This window comes from Stylophora pistillata, chromosome 1 (assembly GCF_964205215.1).
Source record: "Stylophora pistillata chromosome 1, jaStyPist1.2, whole genome shotgun sequence".
Taxonomy (NCBI): Eukaryota; Metazoa; Cnidaria; class Anthozoa; order Scleractinia; family Pocilloporidae; genus Stylophora; species Stylophora pistillata.
The window spans coordinates 50330071-50354680 of NC_142519.1; the positions used below are offsets into that span (position 1 = coordinate 50330071).

The 24610-nt window shown below is 39.4% G+C and overlaps 1 protein-coding gene and 2 pseudogenes across 2 annotated transcripts in view; 1 reads left to right on the forward strand and 2 right to left on the reverse strand.

Annotated features, from left to right (window-relative positions):
- The window catches only part of LOC148742938 (delta-1-pyrroline-5-carboxylate synthase-like), a 595352-nt pseudogene that overhangs the window by 85990 nt on the left and 484752 nt on the right, over positions 1 to 24610 (reverse strand). The window lies entirely within an intron of this gene.
- LOC148742944 (uncharacterized) lies at positions 6089 to 8105 on the reverse strand (annotated as a pseudogene).
- Positions 8859 to 13646, forward strand: LOC148742945 (uncharacterized). The gene has a single exon (XM_088749177.1). It carries the CDS (start codon positions 8859 to 8861, stop codon positions 13644 to 13646), a length of 4788 nt encoding a protein of 1595 aa, XP_088605303.1.

Below are 24610 nucleotides of genomic sequence, written 5' to 3' on the forward strand. Positions count from 1 at the left end.
TAAAAAAACCTTACTGAATCATCTGTTTTGATACAGAGCAAGAAACCATTTCTTTCACAATGTCAGTCACCGCTCCATTGATCACCCAACTCTAGTTCCTTTATCAGCATAATTAAGTGCCACTCCCGCTAAGAGCGTTCCTCTCGACTTCCAGTATAAAAAAATTTTCCTTAATTTTTTTCCTATGAAAAGGGTTTAGGACATACATTTCAAAAATAGATTGGTTGTTTTCCAATTCTCTTTTTTTGCCTCACCATAAGCGAGAATTGACTATTGGCTTGACCAAAAGAGAATGATCGAAAAGAAAACGATCGAAAGGGTAAATTTCACAGCTTTTGTCGAGCGCGCTGCGACTGCAATGTTATAGTTCACGGAATTCTCTCTTGCTTCAAGTGCTATGTTCACTCAGTTCACAGACAGAATATGGAAACTTAACTTGAAATCCTATTCATACCAGCTTGATTAGAAGAGACCCTTCCCTTCGACCTTAATTTGCATATAAAAAATTAACCAATTTAAAACCAAGAATTCTCAAAATGCAGGGGTAGATCGGGCTAAACAGTCATATCGTAGGATAGTTTATACACCAAGGAGGTCACCGAGTGTTTCAAACCTGCGGGTATCTCTCTAGCTTTCATCCACCATCATCTTGAAAACAGCGCAAATCAATGTCTTTGACAGATCGATGAAAACACAACCTGACAGGCTGTGTTTTCATCGATCTATCAAAGGCGTTTGACACCATCAGTCACTCTGGCCTCCTGAGCAAGCTTTCAACTTACGGAGTTCGTGGAACAGAACTCGCATGGTTCACTGATTACCTTTTCTGCAGATCACAAGTTGTCCAATATAAAGGCGTGCTATCAGAACCTCAACCCATTCTCACAGGTGTTCCTCAGGGAAGTATCCTGGGTCCTATCTTATTCATTATCTTTTTCAACGATGTACATAAACCGCTTCAACACTCGAAGATTATCACTTATGCCGACGATTCAGTCATCTATACCTCTTCTAAAGATATTGATACTATACAGAGAAGCCTTAGCGAGGATATGAATAACCTTTGCGAGTGGTTTAAAGACAACGAACTGATCATTAACCTAAAAAAGGACGAGACGGAGTCTATGTTATTTGGAACAGCTAAAAGAATCAACCTTCAAGACAAGGAACTTAAACTTTCTGTTAATGGGACACTCATCAATAACACCTCTACCTATAAGTACTTAGGTGTTCACCTTGACTCATCACTAAACCTTGCATCACATTTTGACCGAATCTATAAAAAAGCTGCAACCAGAATTAATCTCTTGCGATCAATTCGTCCTTTGATCGACCAAAAGTGTGCAGAATCGATCTATAACACTATGATCGCACCTATTTTTACCTATTGCGGAACACTTGGTCTTAGCTTTCCGGATTACCGAAAGGAAATGATAAAGAACATCGAACGACGAGGCTTTAAAGTTATTGGCCATAGTTCTTTTAATCCCCCATCCGTGAACAATTTGATCAAGCGTAAAAGCTGTTTGTTTGTTTTCGACTGTTTCCTGAATAATGTTTGCACACCCTTTAAGAACTACTTCGAAAGACTAGTTCATTCTAAGGCCACTAGGAATAACGGTATATCAGTGAAATTACCCAAAGTACGTTTAGAATTTGGTAAAAAGAGCTTCTATTACCAAGGAGCAAAGACTTTCAACAACCTGCCTGCTGAACTAAGGTCGTTAGATTCGAGACTGAAATTTAAGAACAAATTGCGAGATTATTTTAGTTAAAAAATTCGATCTAAACGTGGTTATAGGTATCCTTTTTCAGAGCATTTTATTTTATTGTATGCTTTTCTAGATCTTAAGATCAATGATTATATCTTGTTCAGTTTTATTTTATTTATTTATTTATTATTTTGACAGGACCCCAAGGACAACAGTGTTACACACTGATGGGTTTTCAATCCTGTATAAAAATTCGTTATTATTATTATTATTATTATTATTATTATTACTTAATCGCGCACATGTCAAAGCTCATTTGCATAATTCTGAAAAATGATCTATGATATGTCTTTCACCGTTCAAACTTTATTTGTTTATCTTTTACGTAAAGTATTTTAAGTTTTCATAACAATTGGATGGCAAAAAAAGCAAGTCATCCTAAAACGTTGCATAAATATGATCAGTCGTAACGCTTGCACGACAAAGTAAACAAAGGCGATCAGAAGCTCCTCGGTAATTTTCCTTGAATCAGCTCAATGGCCACGTACAGAGTGGAGAAGATCAAAATGAAAGAATACAATTTGGCACTCTGGTCATTTCAGACACACTGTGTTGCTTAAAAGGACACAAAAAAGTTAAAATACACGTATGTTACCGTGTTATTTACCAAACAACCTCCTGCATAAAGATAATTTCGTAAATGGTAGTTCAGACTTTTTGTGACATACTTCTCAGCTTTCAGGTAATTTGTTGATGATAAGGATATCCAAGCAGTTAATAATAGCGAAACGTTCGTAATCCACCCGCCACATTTCCCATTATTACTAGGCTAAATATTTTTGTCTCAATACTTTTGTCTTGAAATGTATGAGGCATTTCGCGATGCAATCAGTCTAAGTTAGAGACTGGCAGTCTAAATCCCACAGGGATCAACGAACGCTTTTCATTCCACTAATTTATTCTTGTTTTTCTCGTTGCCATGTTCCCACCAAAGACGTAGCTCCATTTTCTGCCTTTAAAGCACACACAACCCACAATTCCTCCATTCGCTCCGAGGAAGGGCTAACGCTCGAAACGTCAGCTTTTGTAATCGTTACGGTGGTAAATTTACCATTTCAACTTTGTTGATATATCCAAATTATTTCGTTACTCTCACCGACGCAGCCCCAAACAGTTTCTCTCGAAACTACCAGCCTTTATAAGTTAGAGACCGGTCATTCTTTATAAACCGGGAGGGGTACAGGAGGGAATCGGAGGATTTTGGTAGTATTACAATAAATTCCACCTAAACCCGCCTTAAGGCTCTGTGATATTCGTATAACCCCCACCTCACAATGGCAGTAAATAGGCAGTCTATTTTCATCAGTCCTCCTTTAATTTCTGTTGGCGACAACTTATCGTTTCCCTTAACAACCACGTGATCCCCACAAAATCCTCTACCCCGGCTATAGTGACAGGTCCTTTAGCTCCTGTTTCCACTTACTATCCCCACAGCGAATGTAACTTATCTCCGCATATAAAATACCTGAAAACTAGTTCATGTAGCGGTCGAAAGTCATGAAATGAGGCACAGAGTTAGAAGTAGCCTTCCTAAATCTCTTGGAAACATATACATTCGGTTTCCATGTCACTTACTTTCTTGAGTAATGTGGCCTTCAAATCTCTGCCTTTGAAAGAAATTTCAAGAAATGCACAGATTTCCTTCAAAGTGGTGACTTTAAACTTCTCTAGCGTGTCATTTGTAACATAAACACAAATATTATGCCCATCAGATAATATTGGATGAGCAAGTCCGACTTCGGAAATAACACCAGCTACATGCTTTCTCCTTGCTTCGTGTTCAAGGTAACCGCTTTCTTCCTCGATAAGACTTTCGTCGTCGTCGTCGTGATCATCGTCGTCGTTTGCATCCTGTTCTGAATCTTTTGGGACTGTGGTTTTTCTTCGTTACAAAGCAGAAAGCCTCGAAAAGAAGCTTTGAACTTGGCTCTTCGTTAGCCGTTCATTTCTCGTGAATTTTCTTGTACCATCTGTCTCTTTCGCCTTTCTCATTTCTGCCGCAACTTGCGCGGAATCGGCTTTTCCGCCCATTCTTTCACCGGTTTGAAACCTACTTGAGAGATACCCTTTCACTTTCTCGGTGAATTTTGTTCCACTACCCTCCTGTCTCTGAATGGCCCAGCCCATCTTGCACACTTTAGTAAGTACAACCTCGCCCGTCACTTCGGGTGTTGCTATCTTTGATTCTAGAGTTAGGGAGGAAAATTTCATTGCCCAGTCACGTCTAAGGTCGTCGTAAAGGCTCGCTGATGCTTCTTTCTTGCTGTGCTCCCCGAGGTGCACATGATCTTGGAGTTCTTCTGAAGAAGTGAACTAAGAGCAGCAATCTTTTTCTGGGGCAGTGAAATAGCATGTCCTCTTTATCATCACTATAAATTTTGCTATGATTGCGAATCTTTTTTTCGGCCGTGGAGCTGTGGCGAGGAAACCATGATTGTCTACTTCCCTTGACACAATGGGGTCTTGCTTCTCAAGGACGAGCTCTGACTATGGTATTAATTTGTCCTTACCGACCTCATTGACTTTTGAGAGCCAAAGACCATCCTTTTCATACGCAAAATTGTGGAAAAAGCTGAAATTACTGATGCCCTTAATTCTGAGTTCCTTTCTATCACTAACAATTTCGCAAACAACAGCTGACGTTGCTATCACCTGTCTCACTTTTAATGCTACGTGCATGTCAGCTGCCGTCAAAATGTTATGGCTTTCATTGCAATATCTACGAGCTGCCCCTTTCATTGGACTGATGATGCGATGGAAAACATCCTTGCCAGATTGTGGTTCAGAGAAATCATAGCTTGAGAATTAGAAAAGGAAGTATCTCGAATGGAATAACTGATCTATCAATACCTTCCATACTAATACAGATGTTACTAGGTAGGCTTAGTGTATTCTCCTGCCTCTATTAACACATTCTACTCATCATGAAAATGTTAATATGAAAATTATACTCTTAACGATTCTAAAGAGGAAGCAATAAAAGGGCAACTCCGCCATAAATACATACCTCCGCAGTTTAACTCTCTCAGGATATCCTTTGAGAAAGTAAGCATTCATTCGCGACACGTATTGTGCGTATCGCAATAGCATGTGAACTACAGAGGTTTATTAAAATACGTTGTAATCTGCCTTTAAGCAAGGGGGTAGGTGGTATACGACGTTTTAAGGGTGGAGAGGATAATTATGTTTCTGCAATGTATTATTGAAAGAGTTTGATCAACATTGTTTGCATCGGCTCTGAAATATAAGTTACTATAATGAACAGAGACAGCAAGAAAGTTTTAACTTAAAAGTTCTGAAGTCGATCAAGCTATAAATTTGCATGTTTCTGAAAGAATGTTTTCGCGTTGTAATCAAAAAGCATTCTCATCTTACCTCATCACCTTGATTCCAGCGCGTGAACCAACGTTACAGCCAGCTACACTTAGATTGTTGTTGTGCTAACAGCCTGCGTCATCTGATCGCAAAAATACTTCATTTACGGTAGGCTTGATCTGTTTAATGTTACCGAGAAGGTTTTCCAGAATTGCGTAAACCGTGTTCCAGTCTTGGGCACAGCTTTCAAAAAGATGAACATATGACATGATCTCAAGGCCGTTGTCCTCTGCATTCCTCGTAATAACTGAACTGACATGCCAGTTTATTCCTTTTTTTCCAAACCACTCAGACTGCTTTTCCCTGTATTTTAGTTGGATGAATTTGATGCCCCAGCATGACAATGAAGGAGGCATTTTTTCGGAGGGACGCGAGAAACTTCTGTTTTATTCTCTCTTGATTCTTTGTCCAAATTATATGCGCCTTCCACTAAAGAATCGCCTCTCTGGCTTAACCATGGTCGTGTTTCAGGTCTTCTTTCTTCTCTGTGCTGTCAAAAGTTATCAAAGGAGATTCAGTTTCATTTCCGATTGCCTGAATCACGGATTTCAAACTTTCGCAACTATCACAGCTAGCTTGAGATTCATGGGAACAACTTCCTTGAAACTCGGGGTTTTGGGGATCGCTTAGAGAAAAACGCATACACGCATACAACGGTCAAGGCAAGGACTTCTATCCTCTTGACAGTGCATCCCATACGCTGTCTTCAGGTATTGCTTTGCATCCTTTAGATTCTTCCGAACGTCTTCACACCACTTTGCAGTTGCCCCGCCCTCTTCCAATCCTCCACTATCTTGTGCATTGCTTCAAACCCTTCCGCTCCGCTTGCAGCAGTGTTGTCTAGCCCTTGAAGGGATCGCCTTTGAGAGGACTCTCTTGCTTGCAAAATTCTGTAAAGCGTTGATTTTCCAAGGGGGTCAAAGACCTCCTCGCAACAGTGTTTAACTGAGAGATTGTTCAATCATCGTTGATCGTCCAACAATTCTGATGACATTTTGCAGGACAAGACGGTAATCAGAGTCAAGTTTTAAAGTCCTTGTTCCATAGGCCACACCTTTTTAAAAAATGATTGGTCTACAAAAGACAGAAAATGATCAAGTTTCGCTAGGTCTATTCGGACTCTGCGGTGTGGCAGTTTGTTAACGTTGAAACCAGCCTCGACATTTTTGCCTTCTTAATTTGTCGATCGCTCAGTTTTTCAAATGGCTATTGCATTTTCTTTAAGAATTTTGCTGAATAGCTCGTTGCATTACATACCCCTAAGATCTGTGTTTTCAAGTTAATCGAAGGTGCCTGTTTGTATGTGGTTATCAGCAACTTCAAGTCAACCAAGCAAACTTCATTTGTTTTGGAGCCTTGAATGCTTGCAATAACTCTTCGCAGTCTTTCAGAGCGATTACATTGCAAACAGCGCGACATGTCTCTTCCACGTGATCCAAACATAGGGCTTTTTCATTTGTTGTTACCTATTCCCATTCCTTTTAAAGCCCAGAAGAAAACGGTTCTACTTTTTGTCCTGTGAGTGAGGCAGTCCTTGTCATAACCTCATTGTAGGTCTTTAACACGTGCCCATCGGTTTCTTCTTCATCTGATGAGTCACCGTTTGAATAAGTTTCAGCCATCTCATGCCACTTCCTGAGGAGTCCAAGTGGAATCCCGGTTGTATATTTCGACTTCTAAATCTGGAATAGAAAACATCGCCGATTTTGCCTCCCTTTTTGCTTCCTGAAAATTCAAAATCAGGCAAGGCAATCAGTAATTGATAACATTTATCACCGTCGGACTGATTGCACTAAGCATTAGAGATCTCTTGCATGTGGGATGCATGAAGTTATTAATATACGTACCTCGACAGGTATGCTATGCCACAAGAACCCTTATCTTCAGCTAGATTTCGTTTTTCTTCCTCTGATGTCCTTAGCAAAAGCCACTCATTCTTTAAACGGCTGTTATGTAACTTTCTGCAGCTGCTACAGATGGTTGAAATGTACACAAGAAAGTTATTCTTACAAATGCCACCTAATTTGACAATCTTACACGCAAAAATATCGTTATGGTCATTGCCATCCCTAAGATTATAAACTGTTTATATTCTCTGGTTGCCATCTTAATTGATACAGTTATCATCGTTGTTTCATCTTTTTTTTTAAATGAACGCCTTGCTTTTTTGATGTTGCGCATTGTTATGTTACTTAAACTGAACGAAACTCACGAATTGGCTTCCCCCCTCTCCCTCTCTCTTTCTCTTTCTCGCTGGTTTTTTTAATTATTCCTTTTTATTCATTGTAATTTTCATTTGGACGTCCTTTCCCTATTCTTGTTCTTACTCGTGTTCCTCTCTAATTACTTGTATCAAGAGCAAATAATTGGAAATTTTTTCACTCTGTTGCAGATGTTACTAGCTAGGCTTAATTAACTTTTCCTTGTAAAACGGTTCCTAACTTTCAACACTGTTTGGCCTACCGCACCAACATAAAATTTGTCTATCTCGAAATATTTTCTGTCATCACCAACACTTTACAATTGTAAATGGTTTGTCTCGACTTTAAAAAATTTGGCTTTGGCGGGCAAATCCGCCTCCCACCACGCCGCCGACAAATTTTTCACGGATGAAAACTGGACAAAATGGAGTAAATAAACATAGCAGTGTGAAAACTGGACAAAATCGACTAAATAAACAAAGCCGAATTAAACTTGAGCAGATGCAAAAAAAGAGATAAAATTTTGTCATGAAAAAAATTATTGTGGATCTTGGTGATAAGAACCTTCGCATTCAAGGAATTGAAAATAGTACTCACGTGATCCGACTGGAACTATCATTCCAAAAACTTTGAAAAAATCTCTAGCCAGTCTGGCCGGGAATACTCGGCCACCTTTCACTGCCTTATATGTTCCTTTGTGCTCTGGATGCTGACAAGCACTTTTACCGCATTTCCAGTTGTTATGGAGAGCGCCCATATTTTTCTAGAGTGCGTTGCGTTACGTAATTATTAAAAATAGAACGAAGAAGTTTCTAGAACATTTAGTCATGATGACTAAGCGAGAACTTTAAGGAGAACCTTCTAGAACCGTGACTCAGCATATTTTTGTTATGATGTAATCATAGTGTAATGTTTCTAAAAATAGCAATATTACAGATCTCTAGAACATTCTAGAACTTTTCTGAAAGATATATAAGGAGTCACGCTAGCTTAAAGAGAGAGGCCTTTTAGTGAGCTATAACTGCTGTTGTGAAGAGCCCAGGAGAGCGAGAGCCGGATAGAGTTGTTGGAATTATTTACTGGAATTGTAAGTCGTGTGGAAGGCTACGTGAGAGAAAGAATTACGGACGTCGACAATTTGTTAAAGATTTTCAAGAGAACTGTGAGTTGTGCGGTAGTACACTGAGATTTAAGTGATATTATTTGTAAAGGGCTCTAAGTTATAAGGATACTGATTGTATTAGTATTTATATCGCTCCGTAGCTAAGTGAAAAGATAGTTATTGTACTGGTTGTCGATATCGCTTCGTAGTTATTACGTCAGTCAATAAAGTAGTTGAGTTGTACGAGTTATATCTTTCTGGCGGTTTGGAAAATACCGTAACAGAAATTGGGGGCCTGTCCGGGAGAGAATTTTGTGGAAGTGTATTTAGAGCAGAGGTAATTGTCCGGGAGCGAATTTTACAGAAGAGTATTATAGTATTCAGTAATCTTATATGATAAGCTTAAAGATGACGGATTTTGATCCAGAGAAGTTCATGTCAGAACCTTGTGAGGACACGTTTTACGACTTAAAGAAGGACGAGCTGATTTCGTTAGCGAAACATTTACAGTTAGAGGTTAAGAAAGCAATGCGAAAACACCAGATTCAGAATATCATTGTTAAACATTTGGTCAGTTTACAAGTATTCAAAGAAACAGTTTTGGAAGCATTTGAAACGTCTGATTCGGAGTTAAAGAAACTACAGCTTCAGTGGGAGTTTAAGAAATTAGAAATGCAAGAGGAAAGAAAGATGCAACTGAAGAGAGAAGAAATGGAAAGACAAGAAAGACGAGAAGAAATGGAGAGAAAGGAAAGACTGGAGAGAGAGGAAAGACAAGAGAGGCTAGAGAGAGAGAAATTGGCATTTCAGCATGAAATGGAAATAAAAAAGTTAGAGGTACAAATGCAATTAGGATTAGTCTCGGGTAGTGAAAAGCATAGTGAAAATTTTGATGTTACAAAGAACATTAGGTTAGTGCCTCCATTCCAAGAAAAAGATGCTGATAAGTACTTTTTGCACTTCGAGAAAGTAGCTAGTAGTCTTAAGTGGCCTAAAGAGTACTGGGTTATGTTATTACAAAGTGTATTGGTTGGTAAAGCTAGGGAAATATATACACAGTTAAGTGTAGAACAAGCTGCAAGTTACGACGAAGTTAAGGATCTTATTTTAAAGGGTTACGAGTTAGTTCCTGAAGCTTATCGTCAAAAATTTAGAAACTATGAGAAAGTTAGTAGTCAAACCTACGTAGAATTTGCTAGGAGTAAGGAACAGTTATTTGATCGTTGGTGTCATTCACAGAAAGTAGATAAGAGTCACGATAAGTTAAGACAGTTGGTATTAGTTGAAGAATTTAAGAGGTGTATTCATAGTGATGTCCGAACGTTCATTAACGAGCAAAGAGCAGAAACGTTGGAAGACGCTGCACGGTTAGCAGATGAATTTTCGCTGAGTCACAAAGTGAACTTCATGGAAAAGCCCCGTCAGCCTAACAGTAGATTTCAGCCTCCCTCCGTATCACGATGGGTTGGAAGCCAGCGGAGTAAACAGAATGACGGAGCACCTCCCAAACAGAACCCTGGTAACCATTTTACAAATCGTTCCAGCTCCACCTCGCCAAGACAAAACAGGTTTGTTCCAAATAAGCCCATCAAGCCACCAACCTGCTATTATTGCAGAAAAGAAGGTCATCTGATTTCCAGTTGCCCAGAAAAGTGGAGACCTGCGCAAAGATATGGTGTGGAATCGAAGCCCAACGGATTTGTTGCCAAGCCGTCGCCTTCATTTTCTGAAAGTGAATGTACACCTCCGCGATTTTCTCGAGAGAAGACCCAGACAATCTCTACAAATGACGTCAGTGGTTCGTCTAAATCTGTCATGGATATGTTCCAGCCCTTTATTCACGATGGCTCAGTATCATTATCCCGTGATATGACAGATTCAGTACCGATCAAGATTCTAAGAGACACTGGAGCCTCACAGTCTTTGCTATTAAGTGACACGTTGTTGTTTTCTGAGAAATCGTCCACTGGTGCAAGTGTTCTAATCAGAGGAATCAGTTCCGAGTATACCCCAGTGCCGCTCCATACAGTTTTTCTGTCGTCAAATCTTGTGTCTGGTCCTGTGAAAGTTGGAATACAATCAACATTGCCGTTCGATGGAGTACATCTTATCCTTGGAAATGACCTTGCAGGAGACAAAGTGGTCATTAATGCTGTCGTTACAGAGAAGCCTAGTTCAGAAAAGTCTCCAGACCCCGTCGAGAAGATAATTCCTGGTCTTTATCCTGCATGTGTAGTAACGCGAGCCATGAACAAGAAGAGGAAAACCAGCGATGAAGAAATTGCCTTAGCGGACACCCTTATCAGTCGAGTTTTTGAGGATGAACAGCCAAGTCCCTCCCCTTCTGAGCCAACAGAAATCCTACCTGAGAAGAATTTAACAGATCAGTCTGAGAAGATGTCGACCTCTCAGCTCATCGCTGGACAACGTGAAGACCCAGAAATTTCGCCGTTGTTTTCAAGAAGCGTCAGTGAAAACGAAGTATCACAGAACCCCACCTGTTATTTTACAAAGAATGGAGTGCTAATGAGAAAGTGGAGACCGCTCGATGTTCCAGCTGAGGACGAATGGGCTGTTAAGTACCAGGTTGTTGTCCCGAAAACTTACAGGCAAGACATTTTAAGTATGGCACACGAGACTCCCCTGGCTGGCCATTTAGGTGTGAACAAAACTCACAGGAAGATCTTGAATAATTTCTATTGGCCCAACCTGAGAAAAGATGTAGCTGAGTACTGTAGGTCATGTCACGACTGTCAGATGGTTGGGAAACCAAACCAAACCATTCCAAAAGCGCCACTGCAGCCTCTGCCAGCCGTTCAAGAACCATTCAGCCGTGTAATTGTTGATTGCGTCGGACCGCTACCAAGAACGAAGTCTGGAAATCAGTTCTTGTTAACCATCATGTGTGCGTCCACCAGATTTCCTGAAGCCGTGCCCCTGAGAAACATCAAAGCCAAGACTATCGTCAAAGCTTTAACGAAGTTTTTTACGCTGGTCGGTCTTCCTAGCGCTATCCAGTCTGACCAAGGTTCTAATTTCATGTCTGGTATTTTTCAACAAGTAATGCACGAGCTTGGAATCGCACAGTATAGATCATCCGCGTACCATCCTCAAAGTCAAGGAGCTCTTGAAAGATGGCACCAGACTTTAAAGAACATGATGAGAGTCTACTGTTTCCAAACAGAGAAAGATTGGGACGAGGGAATCCACCTATTGCTGTTTGCGGCACGCGAGTCCGTCCAGGAGTCCCTAGGATTTAGTCCGTTTGAGCTCGTATTTGGGCACACTGTGAGAGGGCCTCTTAAACTGCTTAAGGAGAAATTATTGTCAAGCAGTAGTGAGTCTATTAATCTTTTACAATATGTTTCAGACTTTCGTACTAAGTTATTTAGAGCTTGTGAACTAGCTAGAGACAATCTTAGTTCTTCTCAGAAGTTAATGAAGAAGAAGTATGATGTAGACGCTGTAGAACGTAGTTTTAAGCCAGGTCAAAAAGTTTTTTCATTGTTGCCAGTGCCCGGTAACACATTGTATTCTAGATTTTTTGGTCCTTATGTTATTGAGAAGAAGTTAAATAACCTTAATTACATAGTAGTTACTCCAGATAGGCGTAAGCAGACGCAATTATGTCATATTAACATGTTAAAGCCTTACGTAGAGAGAGATAATAATGTAGTTAAAGAGCCCCTAAACGTTAATGTAGTTATTTCTGAGCCCGAAGACTTAAGTAGTGAGTTTAGTAGTAGTCATCTCAGTCCTACTGACGCATCAAAACTCACCAACTCCGATGTGCTAAAGAATTTGGACTCCAAGCTGTCACACCTTGAAGAGAGTCAACGTCAAGACCTACAGAAGCTACTTGAAAAGTATAGTGACCTGTTCCCTGATGTACCATCTAGGACAAATCAGATTTACCATGACGTGGATGTCGGTGATGCTGCTCCTGTTAAACAACACCCATACAGGCTGAATCCGAGAAAACAACAGTATCTCAAAGAAGAGGTAAAATATTTGTTGGAGAACGATTTTATCGAACCAAGCAGCAGTAGTTGGAGTTCTCCATGTATACTCGTGCCTAAACCGGATGGGAGCTATCGGATGTGTACCGATTACAGGAAAGTTAATAGTGTGACTAAGACAGACACCTTTCCAATCCCAAGAATGGATGATTGTATCGATAAGCTGGGAAAGGCAAAGTATGTAACGAAATTTGACCTTCTCAAAGGATTCTGGCAAGTACCGTTAACGGATCGCGCTAAGGAGATATCAGCATTTGTAACTCCAGAAGGACTCTACCAATACAAGGTCATGCCCTTTGGTATGAAAAATTCTCCTGCTACCTTCCAACGTCTCATTAACAAAGTCATCGCCAACCTTGAGGATTGTGAAGCCTATATTGATGATGTAATCATCTATAGTGAAACTTGGGAGAAACATCTAGAAACTATCCGTGAGTTCTTCAGGAAGTTGAGCGAGGCCAAATTAACAATCAATCTCTCCAAAACCGAGTTTGGCCAAGCACAAGTGACGTATTTGGGACATGTCGTCGGACGAGGACAAGTACAGCCAGTTAACGCCAAGGTCGAAGCCATAATCAAGTTTCCACGACCAGAAAACAAAAAGCAACTGATGCGTTTCCTTGGTATGGCTGGTTATTATCGAAGGTTTTGCTCTAACTTTGCAACCGTCACAGAGCCATTGACAAAACTGCTCAGCAAGAAGGAGAAATTTAATTGGAGTGACCAGTGTGAAAAGGCTTTTGAAGAGCTGAAAGCCATGTTACAGAGTGCCCCTGTTTTAACAGCGCCTAATTTCTCTTCACCGTTCAAGCTGGCTGTTGATGCAAGCGATGTTGCCGCTGGTGCTGTGTTGTTACAAGAGGATGATGAAGGTGTAGAACACCCGGTTTGTTATTTTTCAAAGAAGTTTAACAAAAGTCAAAGGAACTATTCCACCATCGAAAAGGAATGTTTAGCACTGCTGTTAGCTCTTCAACATTTTGAAGTTTATGTTAGTTCCTCAAGTTTGCCCGTTGTTGTGTATAGCGATCACAACCCCCTCGTATTTCTTCACAAATTAAAGAGCAAGAATCAGCGATTGTTGAGGTGGAGTTTAATGCTGCAGGAGTATGTCTTGGACATCCGACATATAAAAGGAAAGGATAATGTTATTGCAGACTGCCTCTCGAGACCTTGAGCTTTGCAAGAAAGTTTTGCAAACTTTCTTTTCTCGAAGGGGGAGGGTGTTATGGAGAGCGCCCATATTTTTCTAGAGTGCGTTGCGTTACGTAATTATTAAAAATAGAACGAAGAAGTTTCTAGAACATTTAGTCATGATGACTAAGCGAGAACTTTAAGGAGAACCTTCTAGAACCGTGACTCAGCATATTTTTGTTATGATGTAATCATAGTGTAATGTTTCTAAAAATAGCAATATTACAGATCTCTGGAACATTCTAGAACTTTTCTGAAAGATATATAAGGAGTCACGCTAGCTTAAAGAGAGAGGCCTTTTAGTGAGCTATAACTGCTGTTGTGAAGAGCCCAGGAGAGCGAGAGCCGGATAGAGTTGTTGGAATTATTTACTGGAATTGTAAGTCGTGTGGAAGGCTACGTGAGAGAAAGAATTACGGACGTCGACAATTTGTTAAAGATTTTCAAGAGAACTGTGAGTTGTGCGGTAGTACACTGAGATTTAAGTGATATTATTTGTAAAGGGCTCTAAGTTATAAGGATACTGATTGTATTAGTATTTATATCGCTCCGTAGCTAAGTGAAAAGATAGTTATTGTACTGGTTGTCGATATCGCTTCGTAGTTATTACGTCAGTCAATAAAGTAGTTGAGTTGTACGAGTTATATCTTTCTGGCGGTTTGGAAAATACCGTAACACAGTGTTTTCCCAAAACGTTCCGATGTTTAGAACATAGAAACGTCCGTTTTATTTTCTCCTTTTCGGAGCCAAAATGACCGTAGTGAAGCAAAATTGACTCGTACTCGAGGATTTCGCTGGATAGATGGTACTTCAAATTACTTGATACGTCGTCCTGGCATTCCAGGAGAGATATCAGGACTGAAGCTCCGCTTAAATACCCGCATCCACTACAATCCTCGCTTTCTATGAAACAAGTAGACATTTTTGTGCGATAAATTTCTCAAAACATATCAAAAACTGAAGATCTTCTCCTCTCCGCAAAACAAACACATGGGTAAAAGACATCCAAGGCGAGAGGGCTGGATCGAGGTATGCTAGAGCCTTCGGGGTGGGGGGAGGGGGAGGGGGAGGGGGAGGGGGAGGGGGAGGTAGACCAATGTAAGCTCAATTACCGTCTCCAATTCTTTTATTTCAGTCCATCTATAACTTTTGGTTCTAATTCCTTACATGAAATACTTTTAAGTTTCAATTTACATACCCGCGAAACAAGTCATGGAACAAATGGACAAGTTGGCATAATCACATCACGCAACATACCAGGCCGGATTTGCCTCCTAAGGAATGATTAAGCTTGTCCCTCAAGAACTTTGTGGACTGTATCAACGTAAAATCTCTAATTATGGCAGCAAAGGTTCAGAAAAGAGGGCCTTTTGATTGCATTCCGTGTGCTAAACCTCGGTAGAAACAACGAGAATTCTTGCAGAAGGTTGTTTCGTTGATAACACCATAACATACATGTTTTAACTCGTTTGTGTGTCCTTTTAAGCGACACCTTATGTCTAAAGTGACCAGAATGCCAAACTGGATTATTTAATTTTGATCTTCTCCACTCTGTTAGCTATTGACCTGATTCAAGGAAAATTATCGAGGAATCGCCTTCCGATCGCCCTTTGCTTACTTTTTCACTCAAGCGTTACGACTGATCACGTTTATGCAACGTTTTAGCAAGACTCGCAATTTATTTCTATCCAACTGTTATGAAAACCTAAGATAATTAACGTAAAAGACAAACAAACGAATTTTAAACGGTCAAAGACGTATCTTCGTCATTTTTTAGAATTATGCAAATGAGCTTTGACACGTGCGCGATTAAGTAAAGACACTGATTTGCGTTGTTTTCAAAATGATGGTGCATGAAAGCTAGAGAGTTACCCGCAGGTTTGAAACAATTGATAACCTCCTTGGTGCATAAACTATCCTCAGATATGTATTTTTAGCGCTATTTAAGCCTAAATCTTGAGAATTCTTTGTTTTTAATTGGTTCATTTTTTATATGCAAATTAATGTCGAAGGGAAGGGTCTCTTCAGACCACGTTGGTATGAAGCCAGCAATTCTCAGCTTTTTCGTCGTTACTCAAAGAGCCCAGTTAAATGCAGCGCATGCGTAGTAAGTAAAACACTGCGATTGAATGGAAAATTGCTTTCTCGGAAATATGCCTATTTCTTGAGAACCATTCATAACAATTTCACGAAATTTGGTACGGGTTTACTTAAAGAAAATAAGTAACTGGAGTATTGAAAAAAATTGATTTTAAACAAAGGAAATTCTAGAAAATCGAGTGAACTTTGAACAAGGCACAATGGAAGATCTCTCTGTTAAATTGTTATCAAAATGGTGTTAACATGTGAGTATCGTTCCAAGCTCGTTGCATGCAAGTTATAAAGAAAATCTAATGACTAGATTTTCCACAAAGAAACAAAGCCGATTTTAATTGCCTCTTTATATCTATTTACGTCGCCATGACAACGGTACATAGTCAGCTCAACTTTCAAAAAATCCAAAGTTTGTGTTGTTAACTTGCTTGCTGCCAGTTTTGGCGACCGAGAGATCAAAGGTTTTAGAGAAAATGGTGAAAGAAACAAAGGTATCAAAAACTGTGTTCAGCCACCTTAAACTGTATATTTTAAGTATTTCCCTATGTTCTAGTAGCTTGTCTTATTTCTCTAAACAGACAAAATTTCGGCATTTAAGAACCCCCTCCCCTGTTAGGTGAAGGGTCTGGAACCACCTTTTTATAATGCTTTTCAATGGAATTTAAAAGGCAGGTTATTTAAACAGAATTTAGCTGTTGTTTAGCAAAGCTGCGTTCTAAGCCATCTTCATGATGGCCGAAGTTTTTATTTGAACATTAATTTTTGTGAACATTGTCAAGAGGGCCGAAAGAAAATCGTGGAAGGACATTTCAACCCACTTATAGATAATCCTCAAGGGCCGATAATCAATCACTCATTGATTTGAATTTTAAGAACGTGAAAAGGTTGGGTTTTCTGAGCTTAAGGCGGTTACAGGAACCTTAAAATAGGAGTATATATTCTTCCAACAAAACATCAGTTTCCTCAACATCTTTAAGAAAGCGCTTATTTTGCGGTTGATTTGTTGACTATAGGGACCTGTCCAACAACAAGTTACATTATCTACCACCAAGAGTATTTGCTGGCATTAACGCTTCTGACTACGCTAGGATAACGCTGTCATTTCTTTTTTTATTTGGCTAAAATAAAAGTCATTTGTCATATCTTGATGTATCCTATCAGACTCGGATGAAAAACTCATGAAGGGGAGTTACTGGGCAAAGGTTCGTTCTTTAATAGCTGACAGTTAAAATAAAATTTGTGTTCGTGGCTCAAATGAAAATTTAGTAATTATACGATGTGTGTTATTAAATTTTTGTTGAGAGTTCTGGAGGAACTTAAAGCAGTCTGGAAGTTTACACATAAATAAGTAAAATGAACAGATATCAGTGACTCAGCTGAAAATTTGGACAGGCACGATTGCTTAATTTTTTTTACAACTTCGGTATTTCATATTGTAGTTCAGGAATGATGTTCCGTGTCAGTTCACGGGCCTGATCATAATAATACAAAAAGCTCTACACGAGGAGTTCGGCATCCCGTTTGTGTCAGAGAATTTGCATTGTGCCATTAGCTTCAGCGGTATTGTAGCGGTTGTATTCAATCGTTCATCAGTGGTCTTTTACATGTAGTCGATGTGTTCCAGCTTTTATTAGCGGTGTTGTAGCTGTTGTATACAAACGTTCATCAGCACTGTTACAACGGCTGCGTTCAAGGTTTATCAGCTCAAGAAGATGTCTTAAAGCGTTCATCAGACACATGCCATCCCACCGATTTCTCCGTCAAACTTTCACAGTTTACGAGGGTCACTAAGTCATTCAAGAATCCAGAGTAGTTCAGGCTCGTGGCTTATCCCTGGGGTATTAGAGTCACCCCATCAAATCCATGAGGTAAAATGCTAAATTTAGCTTTTGTAGTTGTCATGAGTGCACCCGTCTATCGTGTCCAATTTTGATTGAAACAAGATTAATGGAATTTTGAACACATAGCGGTCATATGATAAAATGCTTACTGACTGAGTTTGGGCGGAACAGACGGGAAAATAATTGGCACTTGACTATGGCGCGAGGATGTCGCACCTGACCTCAGCCAAAATTTTCCCGTCAGGCTCTAATATACCACTCAGTTAAGAAGTACAATTTTTTTCTGTTAAAACTCCTTGAGAACCATATTTTGGAAGCTGTCCTAGTAAAAAATAAAAAACAAAACAAAACAGTTGCCCTTGTTCGGCAAGCGTACGATGTGAGCTAATGTGCGCCACAATGTACGCTTTCCAAGCTCTCAGCCCAGCACTCTTGAGAGCCACTGACCATAAGTATCGAGAATACGCCGACAGTTAGTTGTTAGTTCATTTTATTTTTCCTGAAGGACCTTTTTGATAAACCTTTTTCAAAAATTATGAAAATGTTCTATCGCGCTTCACTTTCTCCTATCAATCGACAAGTTCAAAATACGCCTACATGGGTGTTGCCCCCCCCCACCCCGTAAAATAATGAAAAAATATGCAACTTCCGCAACTTCGTACTCCCCAACACGATGAAATACCGCTTTCAAATTTTGTGCGATAGCAGATGGTCCTTTCTTCTTAACGAAATTACAAATTTCTTCATATTTGTAATGTTTAAGTTTGAATAGTGACCGGTTGAGAATATGGTACTTTCGTCTTTTTCGCAGAGGTAATATAAAGATCAACTTCGATGCCTATAAAGGCTTAACAAAAGGGTACAATGTGGGCAAGGGCAAGTTTCTTTTGCTAGGACAGCTTCAGAAATATGGTTCTGCACAACATACAATATTGCCCAGGGGAGATATTTGAAATCACAAAAACCTATTTTCTATTTCTTTTTTCGAATAGTTGGTTACCCAGTACCGTGATTTAACTGCTCCAAATTGGCAGAAATGATATTCTGATATATCGAATTATTCCAACTTTAAGGGATCGTTTTCTTAATGAAGGCTCAAAAAAACTATTAGACAAAGTACGATTAAAATCCATCGCATTTTGTTAGTGTGAGAAATATTTGTTGAAAAGTGCAGTTTTCGAGCTTGATTTATGGATTTGATGAGGGAACTCTGATAACTCAGGGATAAGCCGAGAGTTCGAACTAAATCCGGCTTCTTGAATGAATTAGTGACCCTCATAAACTGTGAAAGATTGAAATAAATCTGTGATATCCTGATATATCAAATTATTCCAACTTTAAGCGATCGTTTTCTATAGGTTCAAAAAACCGTTAGACAAAATGCAATTAAATCCATCGCATTTTGTTGGTGTGAAAGAGATTTGTTGAAAGTGCATTTTTCGAGCCAAATTTAGGGAATTGATGTGGGAGCTCTAATAACTCAGGATAAGCCAAGAGCTCGAACTAAATCTGTGAAAGTTTGAATGAAATCTGTGAGATGGCATGTGTCACGCCTGCTACGGTCCTCTCATGGACAGACTCTTAAACCGTTCATCAGCGGTATCATAGCAATTGCAAGACAACCATCCAAAAATGCCCCATAGTGAGTGAAAAGAACTTCCAGGGATTAGCATTTAAAGACATCCTCTACAAAACAGCTCACAGGCGCATTCCTGTCACACCACTAGAAGGCGACAACTAATAAACCACTCAGGAACAGTTGAAGCTCTGCATCACCGCTGAAGAACCCTTGGATACCTCCACCACACTTTAATACGCCTGGTGAATCCTGTAAGACAACCACAGTGCTAATGAACGCTTGAATTACAACCATAAAAACGATACTAAAAAACGGTTGAGTACATCCGCTTCAGCACCGCTGATTTACGCTTGAATACAATTGTCACGACACTGCTGATTACCGTTTTAAGAGGTCAGTTAAAAAAAAAGGCAAAAAAAGAAAACCTTCAGAAGTGCATACGCTGTAAGACCGTTCGAAAGCAAAAGCTAATAAACCGCTCAGGTACGGTTGAATGCAGGCGCTTCAACAATGATGATGAAGGCCCGGAGACAAACGCTATAGAAGCGCTGATGAACGCTTGAAGAAAACCAGTGGATACCGTTGATAGAAAGTTAACGAGGAAGACAACCGCTATAACGCCGCTGATGAAAGCTCAAAGTCAGTTACCACAAAAACGCTCCAAATCGCTTGAGAGCAACCACTAAAACGCTGCCAAGACCGCATTAGGACAACCGCCACTGAAAAACCTCCAGTGCAACCGCTATTTTACTGCATATGCTAATATTTACGTTACTGTTCATCTGTTGGACCTTTACCAGCTCTGAATGACTTCCTTGGGTCCTCAAGTGCTTGCACTTTCGACTTACTCCTGGTCACTTCGGGTTTCATTAAACGGTTGGAATATATGACCAGCGAGGCTGGAACGATTTTAACAAAAGATGACCTAAAACTTTGTCCTCCATTTCTTTCAAGTTGTGATTCCGTCGAATTTTCGTCAAAAAATGCATCTGATTAAAGTATTAGCCCTCTTAAAAAATTGTGCCACTGCTCAGAAAACCAGATGATTTGAAATGTTGGCCAACTGATTGAGGGATTTTATTTTACATCAGGATCTCCAGGGTAGAGAAAAGGCAAACTTATTTAATATTCATTAATGTGAATTTGAGGTAAAAGGAAACGTTCATAGTATCTTGAAAAAGTATGGTATGCTTTCAAAATCATTATTTTAGGCAGCAGAGTTCACGCTTCGTTTTGGTGCCATAGTGATTGCAGGGACCTGTCCAACAAACAAAATCTGCCCAGTTCAAAAGAAAACAAGAAGGTAAAAAACTATTGATGGGGTAAATGTAAAGGGAAGATAGCTTATAAATTTATGGCGATCGCAAGAGACGATTAATCCTTATTAACCATTTCAAATCGGTAAACAGCTTCAGATGTTTAAATAATGGACCATACGGGGGTCAAACCATAGCCCTAAAGTTTATTTAACAAGCTCTTTACCACTTCTGTACATGTCAATTTGATAATTCCAGCCAATTCATCGAAATCCACGCGTCACGGTTTTCAAACTGTTACTGCTACTTGTATGTGCAGATGTTATCAACCTCAGAAAAGACAAAATAAACAATACAATTTGGCCTCAGGTTCATTGAAAGTTAGTAAAGCCAAGTTAAATTTCAGTGGTGGAGGGGAAGATACTTTCGATGACGTTAAAACTAGCAGCCCATAATTCATGCCATATCAAGATTTTGTAAATCGTCTACTTTGTTATGCATTATGAAGATGTCATAGCCGAGTTTCTTTTTATCCGAATTACAATTCATATCAATTACGACGGACTAACGCGACATTATTCTTTAACATGACGTTTTTCAAAAGAACCTGGGTAACTTATCTGCCGTCGCCGCTTCGAATGCCTTAGATCTTACAAAAATATGTGAACCAATCAGTGCGCTAAGGTGAGCTATGGTTTCTTTCAATTACTCTGCTTGTAAAAGTTTTTTCGATTGCCGCGTTCAAACGACTCAAATCGATAGTACATGTCTGCGCTGGAGCTTTCTGTTGATGTTTTACAATAGAAAAACTGACCGAATCAGCTGTTGTAATTTGATAATTTTGAACCGAAACAAGAAACCATATCTTATCAGTGTCAGCCACTGTTCCATCTATTGCGTAACTCTAGTTCCTTCATCAGCAGATTTGAAAGAAAGGGTTTGTTTTGAGCTTTTCCCTCTCTTTTATGTCGGTTTGGCTTTTTGAAGAGACAAATATCAAAACAAATTTCTTCTTTGAGCGATGTTTATGTGTTAGGTGTCAAAATTTATCCTGCTTCGGCCCTTTAAAACTCCCATACCCCGCCTGTCCTGCGAAAGTACGGCCTGATTGTAAACAACACAAAATCTTCTTTATAATTAGCTGCTTTGTCTAGTTAAGCTGTGGTACCGTCGCACGGGATTAAATGGCATGTAAGTTTGGGAGAACACTCCGGACGCTCGGTAGCAAGTGCCGGGATCAACACAAATATAAGCAACAGAATTCATTCAATCCAGCGAATTTGACATTATTTGAAGAAAAAATGTCAATGATCCTTTTCACCTTGTACGATTGTGTCTCGGAGTTCTGCTCCTCCTCTGGTGGATGGCATTCATACATGTGCAAGGCACCCCTTGACCCAGATGAGATTGGGACAGTTTGTGAGGATTATAAGAGGGATAAAGCCTAATAATAATAACAATAATATTAATAATGATAATCATGATAAATTAAAGTACAATCAACAAAAACTGTGAAGAGAAGGGAATATGAATACGAAGTCACCCCAAAGACTGCAATATAATTAAAAGAAAAATTTGTTCTACGATAAAACGCTTGGATAAAAACACCCGTTTGAATAAGGTGAGATTTCGATGGTATTTGCACTCTCTATATTAGTGGAATTTTGGGACAGAGCAGTAGAAATTGTTCACCTAGGGTAGCTTTAGACTGAAGACAGGTATTACTAAGAAGGACTTCTGAGGTTTATCTTTCGGTAGAAGGGGAGCCGAAAAATGTTTTTTTAAAGAACATTTAAAGTATTTGGAGCTGTTTTAAACTCGATTCTGTTTATTATCGGTAGCCCATGTAATTAAAAAATAGTGAGGTTATGTGGCACAATTTTTGTTCTCTGAAGATCAGTTTAGACCAAGCATTCTTTATCCGCTGCAATTCAGTTATAGCACAAACTGGTGATAAATAAAAAAGACTGCTGCAGTAGCCTATTCAGCATATTCACGGATTGTAATGAACGAGCCAATAAGGGCCTCAGTTGACTGTTGTGAGAGATATTTTTTGAATGTGGTGAATATAATGTTGTAGACGTCACGGAAAAGCTGCTTATATTTGCGATGTGTGTTGGCATAGAGAGTCATTCAGTTATTCAACTTACCAGTTGCTGTGGTGTCCCAATAATGATTATTTCGGTCTCGCCTTTGTTCAGTTTGAGCTTATCGTTCAGTTATTCAACTTACCAGTTATTGTGGTGTCCCAATAATGATTATTTCGGTCCCGCCTTTGTTCAGTTTGAGCTTATCGTTCAGTTATTCAACTTACCAGTTGTTGTGGTGTACCAATGATGAGGACTTCGATCTTGCCTTTGTTCAGTTTGAGCTTATCGTTCAGTTATCCAACTTACCAGTTGTTGTGGTGTGCCAATGATGAGGACTTCGATCTTGCCTTTGTTCAGTTTGAGCTTATCGTTCAGTTATTCAACTTACCAGTTGTTGTGGTGTGCCAATGATGAGGACTTCGATCTTGCCTTCATTCAGTTTGAGTTTGTCGTTCAACATCAGTGCGCGGATGGAAAAATGAAAAACCAGTAAATATGTATCAGACATTAGACAGAGCCAACATCTCGCAGTGGTCATCTTTGTTTGAGTGACCCTAACTGCCTAGTAAGATCTCATACAGCCTCTTGCTTCACAAAGCGCAAATAACGGTTAATAGTAGCTAAACATTTTATCCGTCACATTATACATGTTAATATTATTTTTTTACATCAGTAGAAATCCACTGCACATTATCTTCCGCAGTTGTGGAAGAGTTCATAACAATAACTGAGAGAGGTGTGATCAGAGAGATTAAAGGACAGGCCAACAATAAATATCCGACTTTTATCAAGCTTATGTAATGAAGCTCATCAAACACAATTCGATCTTCTGTGAGCAGACTGATTGTATTACATGAATATGTCTTAGGAGCAGTAACGTGAACTTGGAAAAACATGTCAGCCTTGTGAGGAAAAAGTCAAATTACACAAAGGTTTACTGCGTCACAACCATTACTCGAGACACTTTAAATCAGTGAACCAAAATTAAACTATTTGCAAACAGAGTGCTTTGTTGTACAGCCCTAGATTTTGACGTAAAATACCGCAGGGGTTGGGGTGGGGGTGGGGTGGAGGTTAAAAGGAAAGCTCGTGAAGGATGCTTAAACAGTCTGTTTATTACTTTTACTTTATTTTTATCAAATTTAATTCAAAATTTCACTGAAGCTTTAACCAATCATGCGAAAATCATCTGAGTCATGGCTTTGAAGTTTTTAGTTCTTCCGAGATAAGCAGATGTTACAAACTTTTCAAAAGAAAAGAATAAATCATTGAAATTAGTAAACTGCCTTGGTGCGTTGGAGTTTTAATATGTTTTTGAAATAGAGGGTTTTGTTCTTCAGCTTATGATGTTTGAATGAGAGACCAAACGGAGGTTAAAGGGAAGCACGTAGAGTTGGTTTGATAACCTGTTTAATATATACTTCCCTCAATTTAAAAGTTCCCTTCGTTCCAGCAAATTAAACGAAAATCGTCCGTCTCGTGATTTGTTTTTGTTACTTTAAATTAGATTAGCAGATGTTACCAAATTCGGAAAATACTAATTGAATAAAACTATTCGGCCTCAAGCAAGAGAATATAAACTTAGAGAACTCATCCCCCATACATACACCTATTGCGATGATAATGTTTTTAACTGTAATTCCAGTGCGCGTTCCAGCGGTGCGACTATTTTGAGAAAAACAGCTGATTGGTTAGTGTTTCTGTGATGAAATTTGACTTGTGATGTTTAGTGGTTTGCGGTTTGTGTTCATAATAATGAGGTGTTGACATGTTTTGGTCAAGAAGATAAAAACATAAGCTTTGAGAGGGTAACCTCTGAGCTCCACACTAGAAGTCTGAGTCTCAGCACAAGGTTTGAACGGACGAACCGGAATCTTGCAATGGTTGATTCATGTAAATTGCCTCGCAGGTTATCGATTAAGTGGCAATTGTGCTGTCAAGGGAAACATGACACATCCTTCAGAAATATAGCAAGTGAACTCGCTCGATCTTGATGATTACTTAATTTCGAAACTCAATTTTGGCCTCTATTCTTGATCAGCAATTTGACTTTTCGCTTTATGATAAGTTTGGTAGAGAATTAATAG

What these genes read in the sequence shown, in the direction of transcription:
- LOC148742945 (XM_088749177.1), top strand. Translation starts at nt 8,859, where the DNA reads ATGACGGATTTTGATCCAGAGAAGTTCATGTCAGAACCTTGTGAGGAC.